General features: G+C 45.6%; 1 protein-coding gene across 1 annotated transcript in view; it reads left to right on the forward strand.

The window, feature by feature from the left end:
- GUK1 (guanylate kinase 1) overlaps positions 1–19693 on the forward strand; it is a 31278-nt gene extending 11585 nt beyond the window's left edge. Inside the window, exons 2-8 of the mRNA XM_063122628.1 lie at positions 2839–2952; positions 3554–3595; positions 8052–8148; positions 10060–10198; positions 12784–12868; positions 15704–15789; positions 19488–19693. Of these exons, the coding sequence (XP_062978698.1) occupies positions 2839–2952; positions 3554–3595; positions 8052–8148; positions 10060–10198; positions 12784–12868; positions 15704–15789; positions 19488–19523 (599 nt within the window). The 3' untranslated portion in view covers positions 19524–19693. The remainder of the gene's footprint in view (positions 1–2838; positions 2953–3553; positions 3596–8051; positions 8149–10059; positions 10199–12783; positions 12869–15703; positions 15790–19487) is intronic.
- The last annotated feature ends 1095 nt before the right edge of the window (positions 19694–20788 follow it).

Below are 20788 nucleotides of genomic sequence, written 5' to 3' on the forward strand. Positions count from 1 at the left end.
ACATCTACAAAACCTTTTTCTAAAATATGCATCTTGGGAGCAAAATATGGCAACGTTAGGAAACCATACCAAATTTACTGTGTGTCCTGTTACTCCAGGATATGGATTTTCTAAATGCAATATTCGGAGGGGAGGCAGGGCTGGCACAGAATACAGATGGTACCAAATTGAGATGGGACAGTTCAGTGTGAAACAGGGCTGCAGCACCTCAGGCCTTTGCAAATTGTAAGTTCTATAGAAAAATAGCACAGTTTGTTCCTAGACAGACAGGGCAAAGTACTTCTGCCTTTGGCTATCTGACTCCAGCTTTGAGGCTATGACACATGCCTTAGTTACATTCCGATTGGATTACTGTAACACGCTCTACGTGGGGCTGCCCTTGAAGACTGTTCAGAAACTTCAGCTGGTTCAAAGAGCTGCAGCCAGATTGATGGTTACAGGGAGCATACAACTCCCCTGTTAAAACAGCTTCACTGGCTTCCAGTCTGTTTCCAGGCACAATTCAAAGTGCTGGTTATCACCTATAAAGCCCTCTACGGCTCGGGTCCAGGTTATCTGAAAGACCATATTCTCCTATATGAGTCTGCCCATGCTCTGAGATCTTCTGGGGAGGCCTTTCTCTCAGTCCCACCAACATCCCAGGCATGCCTGATGGATACACGGGACAGGGCCTTCTCGGTGGCTGCTCCAAGGCTCCAGAACTCCCTTCCCAGGGAGGCTAGGCTGGCTCCCTCTATGCTACAGTTTCGGAGGCAGGCAAGAACTTTTTTTGTTTCAGCAGGCTTTTGGAACTATACTGGACCTGTGTTAATGTATTGGATCCCCCCCTTTTAACCTGATACAGTTTTAAAATTGTTAACATGTTTTTAATTTTACTATAGGTTTAATTCGATGTTAACTTTTGTCATTTATATTTATATGTTTTAATTGTACATGTTTAAATCTTGTAAACCGCCTTGAGTCCCAGTACTGGGGAAAAGGCAGGATATAATAATAATAATAATAATAATAATAATAATAATAATAATAATGATGGATGTATGGAATTTGGAAAATCTGTTCCGTCTGCGTTTTGCAGATTGTCAGGTACATTTCATTCCATCATCCACTCATTGGGGGAATTGGTTTTTTTCAATTTCCCAAATTTGTGCAAATTCACATTCACACAAATTTTCACTTGCGAAAATGCGCAATCCCCCCCCCATACGCATTTTCATGTTTTAGCCTATAGGGGAAATGCGCATTTTCAACCATTTTTTTTATGTCACGTATTTTTCTATGACTAAATTTGCATAACATTCCAGAAAGTAAAAAAACCCTCCAAGTTAGATTACTGCAATGCACTCTACGTAGGGCTGCCTTTGAAGACGGTTAGGAAGCTGCAGCTCGTGCAAAATGCAGCGGCCAGATTGATTTCGGGAACCAGAAGGTTCGACCATGTAACACCTGCTCTGGTCCGCTTGCACTGGCTGCCTGTATGTTTCCGAGCCCAATTCAAGGTGCTGGTTTTGACCTATAAAACCTTACATGGCTTGGGACCACAATACCTGACGGAACGCCTCTCCCGAAGTGAATATACCCGGTCACTACGTTCAACTTCTAAGGTCCTCCTCCAGGTGCCTACTCCGAGAGAGGCTCGGAGTGTGGCAACAAGGGACAGGGCCTTTTCGGAGGTGGACCCCAGACTGTGGAACGATCTCCCTGACGAGGCTCGCCTGGCGCCAACGCTGCTATCTTTCCGGCGCCGGGTTAAGACTTTCCTCTGCCCAGGCGTATGGCGGCACTTCTTAATCACCCACATGTTTAGTTTTTTTAACAGTTTTTAATACTTTATGTGTGTTTGTTTCTGTGTTTTAGAATTTTAAATTTTGTATACTCGTTTTTATCTTAATTTTAGAATTTTTGTAAACCGCCCAGAAAGCCCTGGCTATGGGAGCGGTATATAAGTGCAATAAATAAATAAATAAATAGGTCCACAAATCCATGGAATCTGTGTACCTCAGGAAAAGCCGGTTCGTTGTGGAATCCGCAAGTCGGATTCATAGAAATTCGTTACGGATTTCTCCCACGTTCTTACTGAGAATGCTCTTTCAGAATGCCCTGGACAAATGTGTGTTTTTTTCTGGATGAATTTGTCAGGCTAACATGTTCCCAGCTTTAACTCCCATCAGCTAAGCAATGGCTCTTGGGAGGTTTGCATTTCCTTAAAATTAGACAGGACAGAAAGGTGTGTGTAAGCTTTTAATATGTGCAAGGTAAGTATAATGCAGCAGAGCATGGCTGACACGATGGAAAATTCAGAACTGTCTGCTGTCTGTATGGACAATAGTTGCTGAGGAACGGTCATTAGGCCTGATATTTTCCGCTTAAAATATCCGCTGACTGATAATTGCCTGAGAATATGGTTGTTGGGGGGCAGGGTTGTTTTTTTCTTTGTCTTTAAATTACTACTTAAGATTTTGTTGTTGCTGTCTTATGCTGATTTTATTTTTAAATTGAATTTTTTTAAAAGGGGAGGGATTTCAGCCCTTTAACTTCACAAGAGCTTGGTGGTTGGAGGGGAGGGGCGTGGCCAGTGGAAGGAGGCGGGGCTACTTGGAGAATCCTAGAGAACCAGATCTGGGCCCCAGAAGGACTGTGTTTGTCCCCTGGATTTGAGGTTTTGTGCTACCTGTTCTACAGAGTATTCAAGGTGGCTACAACCTATTCAAGGCATTGAGAAGCATGTGTCCCTGTTGATTCCTGCAATGAGCAGCGGGTTGGACTTGATGGCCTTATAAGCCCCTTCCAACTCTACCATTCTATGATTCTATGAAGCACCGCTCTCTTTTTCCGCAGTTATGACGGGACCAAGACCAGTCGTCCTGAGTGGGCCGTCGGGCGCAGGGAAGAGCACTCTACTGAAGAAGCTGCTAAAGGATTACGAGAACGTCTTCGGCTTCAGCGTCTCGCGTGAGTGAGTCAGTTTCTGCCGTGCCAGTGGGCGCGGGGGTGCAGCAGGGGAGGGGCCCTAGCATCCAATGCATTTTAAGCCTCCTGCACTCAAAGCGCTGGGCCCTGTGCTGGCTGATATATAAGGTGGAAGACAGCAAAAGCCGAGAACTTGAATGGATAACTTTTTGTCCCACCCAGACCTTTCCCCCAATGTGTTTTTCTGCTTATCCTATATGAGAATACTGTAGTGTAAGGCTTATTACTCAGGATCTACCGGACCGATTTTGCTCATTTTTGTTTTAAAGTGTAGCTGGAGCGGTGTTGACGTTGCCAAACGTTGGAAAAAATATAAAGCTCGAGGTTTAACAGCAATTAATTTCCTCCGCACCAAACAGGCAGGGCGGCTCTCCGCCTGAGGGATAACAGACAGCCCTGCTCAGCCAATCAGTGTGTTGCAAAACCAAGCCTTAAATTAAACCGAAACGGGCTCCATAGACCTTCACAGGGCTGTAGGTGAACAAGAATACTCTTTTGCCCTTAGGTTTTCCATCCACTTCACAAAGCCTGTAAGCCTATATGGTGTGTATGTGTCTTTAAAAAAAATATCTATTGCTTTTAGATACCACAAGAAAACCAAGACCTGGAGAAATGGATGGAAAAGGTGAGTGTCCAGATTCCGACACCATTGTTAGAACTGACCCTTCCTGGGGGATTGTGGAGGAAAGACTGTAACTCAGTCATACAGCCCTTGCTTTGTATGCAGACGGTCCCAGGTCCAAACCCCAACAGCTCCAGGCAAGACTGGGAAGGATCCTGCCAGTCATTGTAGGGAGTTAAGACTAGAAGCTGCCCCTATAAGGCAACTTCCAGTGTTCCTATATGAGGTTGGGATGAATGATTTTTATATATTTATTACATTTATATCCCCCCTTTTTCCTCTTGCAAAGGATCCCACGGTGGTTAACATTGTCCTCCTATCGATTTTATCCTCATAACAACAGCCCTGTGAGGTTGGTTCGGCTGAGAGTCAGTGATTGGGCCACCAAGTGAGGTTCCCAAATCTCTATCCCACACTCTTAACCTTTACACCACACTGGCTGTCAATTGGAGTGAATGGAACATGAGAGTGGGAGCAGACAGGGGATCATAGTGAGGTCCTGGTTCCTCTCTATTCGGCCCTGGTTAGGCCTCATCTAGAGTATTGCGTCCAATTCTGGGCTCCACCATTCAAGAAGGACGCAGACAAGCTGGAGCGTGTTCAGGGCAAGCAGAATGATCAGGGGTCTGGAAACAAAGCCCTATGAGGACAGACTGAAAGAACTGGGCATGTTTAGCCTGGAGACGAGAAGATTGAGGGGAGACATGAGAGCACTCTTCAAATACTTGAAAGGTTGTCACACAGAGGAGGGCCAGGATCTCTTCTCGATCCTCCCAGAGTGCAGGACACGGAATAACGGGCTCAAGTTAAAGGAAGCCAGATTCCAGCTGGACATCAGGAAAAACTTCCTGACTGTTAGAGCAGTACGACAATGGAATCAGTTACCTAGGGAGGTTGTGAGCTCTCCCACACTCGAGGCCTTCAAGAGGCAGCTGGACAACCATCTGTCAGGGATGCTTTAGGGTGGATTCCTGCATTGAGCAAGGGGTTGGACTCGATGGCTTTATAGGCGCCTTCCAACTCTACTGTTCTATAGAATCAGAGAATAGCAGAGTTGGAAGGGGCCTACGAAGCCATCGAGTCCAACCCCCTGCTCAATGCAGGAATCCACCCTAAAGCATCCCTGACAGATGGTTGTCCAGCTGCCTCTTGAAGGCCTCTAGTGTGGGAGAGCCCACAACCTCCCTAGGTAACTGATTCCATTGTCGTACTGCTCTAACTGTCAGGATATTTAGGCGAACAGGTCCCGTTGAACACTGCAATGGCTTTCTCTCCCACGAGTTCATTTTCTCCCCCCAGAACATGCGCAGAATGTTGCAGATTTAACAAAAACCATTGTTGTTGTTTTCCTGTTATGGTGGTAGATTTTGGATCCAGGTCATATTTTACTGGCTTAAGAGCTAGGCTGTGCAACTTGCAATCTGCCATGCTGAATGCAGCCCAACAGGGATTCAGTTAAACCTTCTATTTTTCTGGCCTGCCTTCAGCTGCAAAGGCAGACTGGGCTGTCTAGCACCTGGTAGGCAACAGTGCGTGGCCGGGTGTGTGGAGTTTTGTGGGTGATGGTGTCTGCATTCAGTTTTTTTCTGGGTGGGGGGTAATGCTGTGAAGACATGACTTGGGAGACCCAACGCTGTGTCTTCTGGAGTTGGATGAGAGGGTTCTGAGCTTGCTTTTGTGAGAGATTTCCTTTTGGTCCCGGTTTCATCTTTCCCCAACCTGGTGCCCTCCAGATGTGTTGGACCGCAATTCCCATTAATCCCAGCCAGCATGGCCGTTGGTCCTGGAATGATGGGGATTGCAGTCAAACACATCTTATATGAATAATGTTGCATCTCACTTTTTGGCTTCTAAAACTCTTAAGATGGCTTACAGACAGATTAATTTGAAACCCAGTAAGGACATCGGTAGAGGCTGTAAAATAAAACAACAGAAAACACCACTAAGAAAACTTCAAAACTGGAAGGAGTGGCAGCTTAGAAACCGGAGAAGGAGATTTTGCACAAGAAACAGGATCGACTTTGCCGGCCATCCAAAAGTTAACAAAGAGCGTGCCGTGTTTGGGTTTCACTGCCAAAAAGACCCTTTTCCCAAGAGCCGCTGAAGATGATTGCTGCTGAAAGGCATATTCACATGTGAGAAAGCCATCTTTTAGACAAGGTCTGCCCTCTCCCATATGATTCATAGAATCATATTATTATTATTATTATTATTATTATTATTATTATTATTATTATTTATTTATTTATTTATTTATTTATATAGCACCATCAATGTACATGGTGCTGTACAGAGTGAAACAGTAAATAGCAAGACCCTGCCGCATAGGCTTACATTCTAATAAAGTTATAGTAAAGCAATAAGGAGGGGGAGAGAATGCAAACAGGCACTGGATAGGGTAAACAGGCACAGGGTAGGGAAAAACTAACAGTATAACTAACAGTCTAAAGTCCGAGTAACATCAAGTTTTAAAAGCTTTAGGGAAAAGAAAAGTTTTTAGCTGAGCTTTAAAAGCTGAGATTGAACTTGTAGATCTCAGATGTTCTGGGAGAGCATTCCAGGCGTAAGGGGCAGCAGAAGAGAATGGACGAAGCCGAGCAAGGGAAGTAGAGGCCCTTGGGCAGGCGAGAAACATGGCACCAGAGGAGCGAAGAGCACGAGTGGGGCAGTAGTGTGAGATGAGAGAGGAGAGATAGGAAGGAGCTAGACCGTGAAAAGCTTTGTAGGTCAACAAGAGAAGTTTATATTGGATTCTGAAGTGAATTGGAAGCCAATGGAGAGATTTCAGAAGTGGAGTAACATGGTCAGAGCGGCGAGCCAAGAAGATGATCTTAGCGGCAGCGTGGTGGACAGAAACCAGCGGACTGATGTGAGAAGAAGGAAGGCCAGAGAGAAGAAGGTTGCAGTAGTCCAACCATGAAATAACCAGCGCATGAACAAGCGTCTTGGCAGAAGAGACAGACAGAAATGGTCAATCCTGGCAATATTATACAGGAAAAAGCGACAGGATTTAGCTACTGCCTCAACATGAGGACTAAAGGAGAGCGAGGAATCAAATATAAAGCCAAGGCTATGAGCTTCATTGACCGGAGTAAGCGTAACATCATTGACAGTAAGAGAGAATGAGAGAAGAGGAGAAGGTTTAGGAGGAAAAACAAGCAATTCAGTCTTTGCCATATTAAGTTTCAAACGACGATAGAATCATAGAAGAGTAGAGTTGGAAGGGGCCTATAAGGCCATCGAGTCCAACCCTCTGCTCAAGGCAGGAATCCGCCTTAAGAACATTCTCCCAGATTGAGTGTTGAGAAACATGTCTGTGAGGATAAAAGAAAATTATTATAAGATTGTATGGAGGTGGTATCTAACCCCAGTGAGATTAAATAAAATAAATCAGCTGAACTCAGCAAATTGTTGGAGAGGTTGTAAAAAAAAAAGGAATGTATTTACATATGTGGTGGGAATGTGAATTTGTACAAAAATTGTGGGAAATGGTGTTTAATGAGATAAAAGAAATTTTAGGAATGGAGATTGAAGAGACACCTATAGTGGCATTGTTATCATTATATGGAGAATTAAACTGTAATAAAGAGACAAAAGAATTGATAATGAATTTGCTAACAGCAGCAAGGTTAATGATATCTAGGAACTGGAAGGTTCAAGGGGATTACCATATAGAAGATTGGTATAAAGAGATTTGGGATATTGCTATTAATGATAAATTAACATGTAATATAAAAGTGAGACGAGGGATGACAAAAACGAATGATTTTGAGGGAATATGGAAACAGTTCCTAGAATTTGTTTTATCTAAGGCAGCCGCCTTCCTCAACCTGGGGCGCTCCAGATGTGTTGGACTGCATCTCCCAGAATGCCCCAGCTGGGGCATTCTGGGAGATGCAGTCCAACACATCTGGAGCGCCCCAGGTTGAGGAAGGCTGATCTAAGGGGAGTGGGAAAGCACCTCCAAAAGAAACAATGAGATTTTGGAAACAGGAATAAGATCCCGCGGTGGGGGGGTGCACTTTTATGTTAAGTATGATTATGTTAACAGATTAAGCTAGAATATACGTTATTAAGGTTATCTAACATTTATGTAGTATGTCGTTTTTTTTATTGTAGGAGTATGTTTAAGTATTGAAATATATTACATAATAATTTTAAAAAAAGAACATTCTCCCAGATTAAGAAATCAGGCAGCCGACACACACCTCAGCTGTTGTTCCCTCTCCCCTCCGTTCCCTTGAGTTCTTTTTTTTTTACAAGATGTGTTTTGAGAGAGTTACGGGATGGTTGGGTTGGTTATTTTGGAAGCAGAGAAGGGCCTTCCTTATGGGAGAATCAGACAAATCGTGTACCTTTGGAACACTGTGGCGTGTGTCTCTGAGAATATGTTCACATGATGAGCTTTACAAAACTCTGCATTTCTTTCTCCCCCCTCCTCCCCCCCCCCTCCCCACAGATTATCATTTTGTGACCAGAGAAGTGATGCAGAAGGAAGTTGATGCTGGAGGTTTCGTTGAACACGCAGAGTTTTCTGGAAACATGTACGGCACAAGGTACGACAAGAGTAACCTGCTTGTTGTTGTACTGGAGGTCAAACTGCGCTTTCTTTCTTGTTGTCGTGCCTTCAGATGTATTGCTGTGATCATGAGGACTGGGAACTTGGATTTAGAATGGAAGTACAATTTTTTAAAAAAAACCCGACGTTTTTTGGAATTCCCAACAAGAAGCTGTGTGCTGTACCAAAAAAGCCTCTGCATGTCTCCCACTCACACCTTTGGATATTTTAGTTCTGGATTCAGATTAACGTACTTTTTTTGTTTTGTTTTTAGTCATGAACATGAATTGTTCTTTAAAGTTGACCGTTGTTGGCATCACAGGGGCCGCATTCCAGTGGTGGGCGGGGCCAGAGGCAAAAGGGGCTTGAACAAAAATACTACCCTATTTCAGCATAGAGCTTTTACTGCCAATAACTAAAGCCTTTGGAGAAACATTTTAGAATGAGGGGAAAGCTGCAGAAGGGCTGATTGGTAGTTGGGGTAAAGCGAGTCGGACCAGGAGTCCTGCGTCCACTTCTGGGCTCCACACTTCAAGAAGGATGCAGACAAGCTGGAGTGTGTTCAGAGGAGGGCAACCAGGATGATCAGGGGTCTGGAAACAAAGCCCTATGAAGAGAGACTGAAAGAACTGGGCATGTTTAGCCTGGAGAAGAGAAGATTGAGGGGAGACGTGAGAGCACTCTTCAAATACTTAAAAGGTTGTCACACAGAGGAGGGCCAGGATCTCTTCTCGATCCTCCCAGAGTGCAGGACACGGAATAACGGGCTCAAGTTACAGGAAGCCAGATTCCAGCTGGACGTCAGGAAAAGCTTCCTGACTGTTAGAGCAGTACGACAATGGAACCAGTTACCTAGGGAGGTCGTGGGCTCTCCCACCCTAGAGGCCTTCAAGAGGCAGCTGGACAGCCATCTGTCAGGGATGCTTTAAGGGGGATTCCTGCATTGAGCAGGGGGTTGGACTTGATGGCCTCATAGGCCCCTTCCATACAGGAATGGTTTTCTCATGAGCCCTAGAGGGCTGGATTGCAACCCCCAGGTGGGCCAGGTTTGGCCCACAGGTCTGAGGTTCAAGACCTCTGCCATAACCCGTGTGCATTGGACAAGACAGATATCTGTAGTTTGCCTAAGCTGTCGGCTGTGGTGGCTGTTTTGTCTAGCCGCACCCTGATCATTTGATGGTTTTCCAGCTGTTGCACATTTTCTTTCCCCCACTGTAGAAGGTTGAAATGCCTCTCTCGAGGCTTAGCTACCTCTTGCCTTTGGACGTGCCAGCTGGTGGAATGCGGTCCCTGTTGAATTTAGCCCTTGCATTACAAGAGGTTCCCATGCCCTGTCCTAAATAACGGGCTCAAGTTAAAGGAAGCCACATTCCAGCTGGACATCAGAAAAAACTTCCTGACTGTTAGAGCAGTGAGACAATGGAATCAGTGACTTTGGGAGGTTGTGGGCTCTCCCACACTGGAGGCCTTCAAGAGGCAGCTGGACAACCATCTGTCAGGGATGCTTTAGGGTGGATTCCTGCATTGAGCAGGGGGTTGGACTCGATGCCCTTGTAGGCCCCTTCCAACTCTGCTATTCTATGATTCTATGATTCTATAAATAAATAAAAATAATCCCTGTTAGAGCGGTGCCATGGTACAATTTTGAGAACCTGAAAAAACAATGCGCGTCACTATCCATTATCAAAAACCACCCACACTTTCTAATTCTTCCCCCTGCTATAGCATCGTGCTGGAGGTCATCTATTGATCATTGCAGCCACACACATTTTTAGATGCCAGTTTCAGATAGTTGCAACACGCTGACAGGTTCAAGGCGCTAGTCCTCAAGGCTCCATTTTGGTTGTAAAAACTTTTCTTGGGAAATGCCGCCTCCACCTAATGAGCCTTAACCGACTCTCCTTCTCAGCAAAGCTGCTATCCAGGCCGTCCAAGCGCAGAACCAGATCTGCATTCTGGATATTGACATGCAGGGCGTGAAGAACATCAAGAAAACTGACCTTAATCCCATCTACATCTCCGTTCAAGCCCCGTCCATAGAAATATTGGTGAGTGTGACTGAGGGGTTGTGGGATGTGTGCGTGGAGTTACGATACTCTGTCATTGTCATTAATGTAGTGGAATGTTGGCCTTTGCAGACCTTTATATATTAAAATAAGCAATAACAAGTTTCCAAAATCCAGAGTCAAGCAATCCCTTTATTAAGGCCATCCAAATGGTCATGTACACAAAGCGAGCAAAACAATGAGGTCTCTAGAACCTTTCATCAAGTTTGGATGTTAAGCAAAGCAGGGCGAGGAGCAGAGAAAAAAGACAGGCTTGATGTTGTAGCCACAAAGTCCGCATTTAGTCAAAGACTTTAACGAGGAGTTAAAGTCTTTGACTTAACGCTGGAGCGTGTTCAGAGGAGGGCAACCAGGATGATCAGGGGTCTGGAAACAAAGCCCCATGAGGAGAGACTGAAAGAACTGGGCATGTTTAGCCTGGAGAAGAGAAGATGGAGGGGAGACATGAGAGCACTCTTCAAAGACTTAAAAGGTTGTCACACAGAGGAGGGCCAGGATCTCTTCTCGATCCTCCCAGAGTGCAGGACACGGAATAATGGACTCAAGTTAAAGGAAGCCAGATTCTGGCTGGACATCAGGAAAAACTTCCTGACTGTTAGAGCAGTGCGACAATGGAATCAGTTACCTAGGGAGGTTGTGGGCTCTCCCACACTAGAGGCCTTCAAGAGGCAGCTGGACAAGCATCTGTCGGGGATGCTTTAGGGTGGATTCCTGCATTGAGCAGGGGGTTGGACTCGATGGCCTTGTAGGCCCCTTCCAACTCTGCTATTCTATGATTCTATGAGTGTGAGAGGCTGCAGAATTAACAGGATTAGGCTCCACCAGGTGCTATGCAGGTTTCAAGCTGTACCTTGGACTTCTGGGACAAAGAAATACGGAGTGGTTGATCCCCCATTTTTGTAAACATAAAATCCAACAGTTATTGAGACTGGGGTCTAGCCTTGTATGAAACACAGGTTGAATTTGTAGACACCGATAGCAGTGAATACCTACATAAAATAAAACTTTCGAGCAATTATACATAGCCTTCAACAAAAGCAGATCAGATATGCAAATAATTATCTATTTGAAGGTAGTGTTGATGTGCCACCCATTCATATATCAAAATATTGATAAGGTCCCCACTCCATTGCATTATTGGAGGTGAACATTTATCCTTCCAATGTTGTAATACCAGTCTTTTAGCTGTCAAAAGAGTGAGGAGAATCCATTTATGCTGACCATTCGTTAATTTTCATGAAGTCGGTAAATAATTTAAAAGAGCATGTATCCCAGCAAATATTAAAGACTGTTCCAATACAAAATTTATCCGTATAATAACTTCCTCCCAGTTTTTCTCTTTTTCAAACTGTCCTAGAGATACCCAAGCTCCTTCCAAGCCTTGATGCTATATCCAGAAGGCATGTGGTTGTGTATGTTGAGGCAAGTTCCCTTCCCTTCCCTTCCCTGCATGAAGAGAGGAAGGAGGCGTGCTTGTCCTGGGTTTCCAAGTTGCTGTCTCCATGATCAAAACTCTTTGGGGAACTGAGAGTATCCTCCTGGTTACCCTCTTCCTCCATAAGGTGCTGAAGAACCTTGACTCGGGAGTCATTTGAGACAACCTTAACACGAATTGTTTGAGAGAAATGCACAGTAATGAAGACGAGGGTCTTCGATGGCTTTGAAAGGGGATTTAGATAAATCCATGGCAAGACAGTTCTACTAGTGCCCATTAGCTAGGAGAGCAAAATGGAATCTCTATGCTTAGAGGCCTTTTGTCGCTTCTGAATTCCGGACCCTGAGGACAAGTAACAGGAGAGAGTTTTGCCTTTTGTGTCTTCCCTGTGAGTTTCCTGGAAGCAAATCCCCTGTTCTAAACTGGATACTGGACTAGATCGATCTTTGATACAATACAGCAAGGCTCTTTGTGTGTTCCTACAATACTTCCTCTGGTGCCATACTAAGCAACCTGTTGTCCTCCAGATGGTTTGGACGACAACTCCCTCAGGCTCTAACCCTAGGCCATACTGGCTGGAGCTTATGGGAGCTGTAGTCCAAAACACCTGGAGGTCACCAGATTCTTACCCCTCTGCTAGATGGTGTCTGCACCATTGCTAAAATGAGCTGCCAGCTAATGTGGTAGAGGCTATGCAACATAAGGGGGGTTAGATCTCAAGTATAATAGATGATCTTCCTCTGGTTTTATGATACCTTGATAAATATCTTTAAAAACTCTAGTTAAAGGAGCTATGTTCTGGAGGTTCTAATTTGCTCCTCCTACTCCTGTCCTGAGCATTAGAATACCTCCAGAAAAACCAGTAATGTCTCTTGAAGGGAGCTTTAGACGTCTCTATGACTTCATTCTTAAGTGCCTTACAGTTAAGTGGGTCATACGGAAGTGCATTGAACAACGTGCCACGTGGTATTTACTCAGCAGGTCCACGGTTCTCTTACTTCTTCCATGCCTAAGCCCTGTGCCTGTTCGGAGCACTGCATAGCAGAGAAAAGGGAACTCTTGGGGAAAGAGAGGATTTCCCAAGCTATGATGGAATGCGTGAATTCCATGTTTGTTTTTCACCCAACTTTAGGAAAAAAGGCTACGGGACAGACAGACGGAAACGGAGGAGAGTTTACAAAAGCGGCTGAACGCAGCTTGCATCGACATGGAACTTAGTGAGTACGCAGGAGCTGCGGCATGTATATGCCTTTGCGCTTCCCAGAGGCGTCTGGTTGGCAAGAGAAAGCTGGCCTAGATAGGTGCATTGCCAAGAAGTGTCCGTTTGTTTAAGGATTCAGAATAAAATGGACACAGCAATGAGTGAAGGCTAAAGACGTTATTAAGAAGGAGCAAATTAACAGAATAGTTAAAGCAGAGCACTGCAATGCAGTCATTACAGCAAGCAACTACGAAGCAAAATTGTAAGCTTACGTCCTTACTATTGCCGGGAATCCCATCTAAACATGGCAACGGACGTGACTCCGATACTGGCAGCACCTTTCTGGCTCAGCCTGCATTGATATCCCACCCTGGGACGTACCGTTATGCTCAGATTAAATCCCGCCCCCCTCTCCTGACTTTGAGAATGTTGGGAATAAGCCAGCAGAGATCACTGCATCCCAGCGACTCTGGCTATCCTTGAGCTGTCGAGATGGCTATATTTCTCTTGTAAAAGAAGAGAATAGCTAGAAGCTTTTTAGTGTGCGAAGAGACAATGAGATAACCAGAGACCACAGACGCTTGAGTTTCTTCAGTAACATTTACTGAGGCTTAACTTGTTTTGATAAATATATTTACAGCATACGTGGCACATAAAATAACGTAATACTCACAGCGTAACAGCATATACAGGAGAGAAGAAAGAAGACACTCATGCACTAGGCGTATATATGTACAACACGTTATCTGTACAGACAATTAAGCCACTTATTGGCAATTAAGTCACCCCACTAGGAAAAATGCCCTGCCCAAGTCCAGATGGCTGACGTTGACATTTAATAGTCTCTCGAAGAATCTTCTCATGTGGGCAAACCTAAAACTGTGGATAATGGAAATCCTATACTGGACAGAGATTACGCTAGAGCAGTGGTTCCTAAACTTTTTCAGGTCACCGCCCCCTTGGTTCCACAAACTCATGCCCAGCGCCCCCTACCCTACACTATAAAAATCGTTTTTCAGAATAGCGGTTTCCAACGACCCACTAAGGAAGATAATAACAATAAAATTAAGGGGGGAAAAGGAAAGGAACCTCTCATGCAAGCACTGAGTCATTACTGACTCTTGCAGGGACGCCAGCTTTCGCTGACGTTTTCTTGGCAGGCCTTATAGCGGGGTGGTTTGCTGTTGCCTTCCCCGGCCGTTGTTACCTTCCCCTCAGCTAACTGGGTACTCATTTTACCAACCTCGGGAGGATGGAAGGCTGAGTCGACCCGAGCCGGCTGCCTGAAACCAGCTTCCGCTGGGATCGAACTCAGGCCTTGGGGAGAGTTTCGGCTGCAGAAACTGCTGCTTTACCGCTCTGCGCCACACGAGGCTCAATAAAATTAAAAACAGTAACAATTAATTGAATATTTATTCAAAATCCAGTTACATTTTTTTAAGTTTATTCAATTAAATATAATTGATGAACTTGATCCAGTGATATCATTTTTCAAAGTCTGATAGTCATTTAGCAAGAATATTTGATATCACATTTAGTAACTAGGGTAGAGTACCTCACTATTCTGTAAATTCTTAATGTGATGGATGGGCTTGAATGATGAAGTGATACCAGTTTCCTGATGTCTGGTTTAAAGTCACTTAACGTGAGTCTTAAATCACTGTGTTTAGTAATCTGGAGTCGATTTCTTTGCTTGGAGAGACGTAGGCAGACCACAGTAAAACCACGTTCCACTGAATATGATGTTGGAAATGCAACCAGGAGCTTCTGAACCACTCTCCACAGTGCAGGATAGCGATCAGAAATTTCCTTCTGTAACCAAAACTCCTGGTACGGAAAAGACCACCTTGAGCGCCCCCCTGCTGCCCCCTTGCCTCTTAGCGCCCCCCCTATGCAATCCCACCCACCCCCTTTGGGAACCACTGCACTAGAGGCTTTTTTTACTAGCCGCTCAAGTTGTTCAGTCTCAAACAGATGACGGACTCTGGGAACTAATGAAAAAGAAGTATCATGGCTTAACTTGAAGCAACAGGCCCAGCCAGAAGTCTAGGCTTGGTCTGACCCAGCAGGGCTCTTCTTACGGTCTTTTGCAGCCTTCCCCGACACGATGCCCTCCAGACGAGTTGGACTACAACCCCCAGCATCCCCCAGCCAGCATGATGGGTGTTGTAGTCCAGCACATTCAGAGGTTTGGGAAGGCTATTTGTTTGTATATGAGAGAGAGGTAGCAGGGAGACAGAAAAACAAACGCACACCCAAGGCTAGGACTGCATTGTGTATGGTGGGTTGCCCAGAATGTGGGCCTTCCCCAATGCATTTCTACTGGATCTGTGGAAGGAGTGGGGGGTACAAGGCAGGGGCTTAATACTTTTCAGGTCTATCAGAAGAACTTTGGTGTTTAAGTAAATAAAGTGTTTTTTTTTTTAATCCTACACCTCAGCCCCCAAAACTAGCAGCTTACAGTCAACTCACAAGGCAGCCCTTTCCCGCGGACTTACAATCTAAAAAGACAGGACACACAAGGAAAAAGGAATGGGGAGGGAAGAGGTAAACATTAATAGATGGTGAGCGAGGAATTGCCTTACGGAGCTGCAGCAAACGTTTGCCCGTGGCCAAGGCAGTCACCTACAAGACGCCTCTTCGTGAGGGATGTAGGATGCATACAGAGGCAGAATCCCAGCTGCCCAGGGAGGGGAAATCGGGATGGTGAATATCTCAACCCTTTCTGTACCCGTGCCTTGTTACATTTGCGGAGAGCAAAAGGATGAAAGGGGTCTTTAAAGGACTGTGCGTGTTTAAGGTCTTCTGACCTAGGACTTTCTAGATTCATTTGTGTCTCTTAATTCAACAGGTAAGGAGCCCGGCCTTTTTGACTTGATCATCATTAACGATGATGTGGAACGAGCGTATATTGAACTGAAGAACGTTCTTGCAGAGGTGAGTTTTCTGCTTAAATATGTAGAGAAGCTTCCTGGGTCATGGAATTCAGCCTGAGCCTCCTCCGTTTCCCCAAAGCTCTCAGCAAAGATGGGGTGCAGTGACTCTTTTCCCTGCAAATCGAGAGAAATGGCTGTATCAAGGAGCAAGGCAGAGTTACGCAACCTTCTTGGTCCCGGAGGTGGGGGCTGCACTGCTGCCATAGCAGGGGCCACACATGCACAAACACACATTGAAGCATTCATATTTACATACAACTCGCACATAGAGATGTAAAATTTCTGGAAGTTTTGAAGCCATGGGAAAAAAACGAAAATTTTTGGAAAAATCGAAATAATGCAATATTAGCACTTTTTACAGATTGAAAGTCACTTTGTTACTTTTGCAACATAAAATGTAATTATGTCAAAGTTAGTTTGTCATAAAATTATTACGTTTGGTATATTAAAAGTACAGTGCATTCAAACAATTATTACACATTTAATTTACTTTTTTTACTTTTTTTTGGTAACAAATGGAGCTACAAGCTCCTGAACTTGACATCAGTTTCCCAGAGGACCTTTTCTTCTGTCGCCCCCAGATTGTGGAACGGCCCGCCGGAGGAGATTCGTAAAATTAACTCTCTGTGTGATTTTAAGGCAGCTTTAAAGACTAGCCTTTTCCGGCAGGCCTATCCAGATCAATGTTAAATCATGAATTTTTAAGATGTATTGATTCCTGTTCTAATGTTGTTCCCCGCCTCGATCCAAAGGGAGAGGCGGGTAAGAAATAATTTTTTATTATTATTATTATCATCATCATCATCATCATCATTATCATCATCTGTTAGGAACGCCTGAACTGTAAGGAACTTCTTTGGTTCTGCCAGTTTATGAAGAGAAGGCAAAAAAATCTATTTAAAACAACAGAAGAAACCACCAACATTAGTAACAAAGAAAATTATTTATGTTTCTGCTAGTCCTCCAGCGTCAAGACATAAAGCACCCATTCCCATAAAAAGAACAGAAAAAAGGGGGAACCAAGATTCAATAAATATGCATGAAATTTAATCAGACTCATTTCCTGAGCGATAGCTATCAGTATTAGTTTCAGTCTCTGCTTCCATGGAAGTGCTGCCCCCTAGAGGCAGAAATGCATCTTGCTCTTGCATTTGAGAATTGTAGTCTCAGTTTGCAACCTAGGACCTGCTTGTCCTGGGCGCACAGACATTGTAATAATCTGATACTGCATAGTTTTTAGAAATCATTTGGAGAAGTAAATATCTGAACACCTTGTCTTAAACAATTTATTCATCATGCTAAAATAAAACATCCCATAATCTGTTATTTCTTCATTTTTTTCAATTTTTTGGAAAAAAACCAAAAGAGGCTTTGGGGGAAAACGGGTGGGGGGGGGGGGGAGAGGAATGGTTTTTTTCCGAATTTTTCCAGGTTTTTTCCGGGCCTTCACATCTCTACTCACACATAAACTTGCACACAGGATGCTATGTGGTGGTCGTTGAGGGCAGGAGGAGGCTGCAACCTGCTCCCTACACCAACCACACCAACCAGATTGCTGCTTTATCAGTTAGTTCCTGGGAACTTTTAGGCGGGGGGGGGGAAAGGCTCAGGAACAGACTCTATAGCCCTTGCAATAGAAACCCCATTCCTAGGAAGTAGGCTGGAACCATCAATCATTCCTCCCTAGGAAGCTCCGGGGCGCTCTAGGAATGAGACCTTCTATGGCAGAAACCATAAAGTCTTTCTGAGAGAACGTTTTCCTTCTTTTTTTTCTGGGGGCAGAGGATGCTGGGAGACTGGGCAGGGCTCTGGAAGCAACCGGGAGAAGTGACTGTGAAAAGTTCAGTTTCTTTAGTCCTCTCGGATGGCCAATCAAACACCGGGAGGTGATGGTTGGGCATATAGTCTGCACAGCCAACTCCTCCCAAATGCAAGGCTAAAAACTGGTTGGTGCCCTTGAACCTCTCAACGCCTGTGATGCCACGGAATGTTTACAAATATTCTGACTTCTGAAGGGCAAAATGCCTCTCACAAGATCCTAAAAAGTCCGATCGCTTTACTGCAGCTGAAACCTCCCCATGACATGAGTTCGATCCCAGCAGAAGCAATACTCTAGACAAGGCCTAACCAGGGCTGAATAGAGAGGAACCAGTACCTCCCGTGATTTGGAAGCTATACTTCTATTAATGCAGCCCAAAATAGCATTTGCCTTTCTTGCAGCCATATCGCACTGTTGGCTCATATTCAGCTTGCGATCTACAACAATTCCAAGGTCCTTCTCGTTTGTAGTATTGCTGAGCCAAGTATCCCCCATCTTGTAACTGTGCATTTGGTTTCTATTTCCTAAATGTAGAACTTGGCATTTATCCCTATTAAATTTCATCCTGTTGTTTTCAGCCCAGCACTGCAGCCTATCGAGATCACTTTGAAGTTTGTTTCTGTCTTCCAGGGTATTAGCTATCCCACCCAATTTTGTTTTATTTGCTGTAAGTAGGAAGAAGTAAGGAGGGTCAAAATAGCCAGCAAATCCTTGGCAGGTCCCTAGAGTGGCAGTAGTAATAATTTGGCCCTTCCACATCTAATTAAGTCACCCAGCTATGCAAGTCAAATCAAAAGGAGTCAGGAATGCTCGCTCTTCTGTTTGGAGACCGGCGTTCTGCGTAAAGGGTTGTAGTCCCACCACCTTACATGTGGAAGCTGCCTTTGTTAAGGAAAGAACTAGGAGCAGAATGCCTGCTGGGCCTTCTTGTGAACTCAGGGTGGTGGGATTATAAGAGATCCTGGTGGTGCGTATTTATGCCATGAGACGCTCAGCCCACACTCTGTAGAGGGCTCAAGGGGGAGTGATGTCATTTGCATGTAAACGAGTCCTCTCCTTGAACGGCTCATAACCCAAGATACGTAGAGCTCAGAGGAAACAAACAAAAAAGTTAGTTTTGTACATGGCGAAGTGCAAAAGCCGTGTGTTTTGTCATTCACGTATCTAGAGGCTTGAGACATTTGCTCTAAAGACCTGTGTAAGTTTCCCTTCCATCAGCCAAACCAGCGTCTCTCTTCCTTGATTGCAGTTATTTTCTCTTTGGACACTTTTTCTGAAGATCATCTGCTTTCTGCTTGGAGCATGTGGGGAGTCTGGTCTCTATAGCTCTGGGTTCTCCAACAAGGAGCCCACAGGCACCAATGTGCCCCTCTCGGTGCCTGCCATGCTCTCTGCTCCCCTCTGGTGTGTGTGGGTGGGTGTGATAAAGCTGGCATGTTGCAAAGCAAAGTGTCCGCCTCCAGCCCCACGTTTACTTCCAAGAATGCCCCCTGGATCTACATCTCTCTCAGCCTCAACATTTGCCTTTTGTGGAATGGGTGTCAGAGATGAAAAATGTGGCTTTGTGTCTGGGAGCTCAAATCCTACCTCTGCCATTATGTGAATGAGCAAGCAAACCTCCCCCCTCCCTCCATGGCAACCATTTTGTGTGAGTGCCCACAACACTCAACATTCTAAATGTGCCCCCTGTTCCAAAAAGGTTGGGGACCCCTACCATAGCTTGATCCAGGAGTGCCTCTCAGGGTGGGCGGATTGTCCATGCCAGGAACCTTCTCTTTTTACAATCTGATACTTTCTGCTACACAAAGCGATGAGAGGTGTGGACATCTCTGCAAATTGTTGCGTAACGGAATTAAACGCATTCCTTCTTCTCCTTCTAGGAAATCCAGAAGGCGCAAGGGTCGAAGAAATCATGAGCCTCCGGGATGGAGATGCCTAAATCTTGCAGACATTCCAGATGTCTTTCGCTGCTTCTTGTTCTTTGCTAGAGAGAAACGGACATGCTCGTACATTCCCTTTTAGCCGGATCCCCCCTATGGAATTCTCCTAGGGCACTTTCTATTAAAGAAGAAAATATCAAACTCGATCATTGTGCATTTCATACTTAGTGCAGTTGAGGCTAATTGACATGACCGAGGCTGAAGCGAGATGCCTGGTTGTAGAACAGTTCTGCCTTGTGTGCAGTGGTTGGGTGTTCTGTCTGCTGGTGGGAGCTTTCTACTAGGGGTGTGCACAGACCCCCCCACTCCGCTTCACTTTCAGATCCGCCATTTTCGGATCGGGCCGCTCCGCCCCGCCCCCACTCCGCCTGTGCCCACTCCGCTCCGCTCGGAGCTCCGGATCCGGATTGGAGCTCTGTTCCCCCCCCCATAGGGGGGGCTACCGGGCCCTGCCACCATCGCCGCCCATGCGGCGACGGCGGCAGAGCCCGGTAAGGGACTAAGGGAGAGGGGGACCTTACCTGCCTCCATCCATGGTCCGTCGCCGTCTTCAATTGAGCCCGTGGTTCCAGCAGGAAGTCTGGGCCGCAAGCGGCCCAGACTTCCTGCTGGAACCACGGGCTCAATTGAAGACGCTGACGGGCCGCGGACGGAGGCAGGTAAGGGAGAGGAGGGCGGGGGGACAGCAGCAGGGCCCGGTAAACCCCACTTACCTTTCCAGCGGAGCTCCGGATCGAGGCGAAGGATCCGCCTTCACCTCGATCCTCTTCACCACGCTCCGCCGGCCCCCCAATCCTCTTCGCCTCCGCCTTAAGGGCAGGCGAAGCCCCCCGCTCCGCTCCTGCTTCTACGGTCCGATTAGAAGCGGAGCACATCCCTACTTTCTACAGCAGAAACCTGCAAGGGATTGCTTTTGGGGGGCTCACACCATGCAAATGAAGTTTGACAAAGCTGTTGTCGGCCACGCTCCACTCCACTCATCACCCCTCCTGCTCTCTCCTCGTCCTGAACTGCAAATGCCCACCACTTAACTTGGACCTGGTGTCTTCAGGGTTAAGTGGCAGTTTCTCCCTGTGGCCATCTCTCCCCGCCGGGTGAGGCAAGGCACTAGACTTCATTCTCTGCCACTTGGCATTGGAAGCCTTTGTCAATGCTCTCGGCCCAAATAGGCAGAGCAAAAGTTTCGCTCACGTGATCTAGCCACGTTCCGTGGCTAAGCTGGGGTTTTGAACTGAAATAGC

The sequence above is a fragment of the Elgaria multicarinata genome, chromosome 1, assembly GCF_023053635.1.
Source record: "Elgaria multicarinata webbii isolate HBS135686 ecotype San Diego chromosome 1, rElgMul1.1.pri, whole genome shotgun sequence".
Taxonomy (NCBI): Eukaryota; Metazoa; Chordata; class Lepidosauria; order Squamata; family Anguidae; genus Elgaria; species Elgaria multicarinata.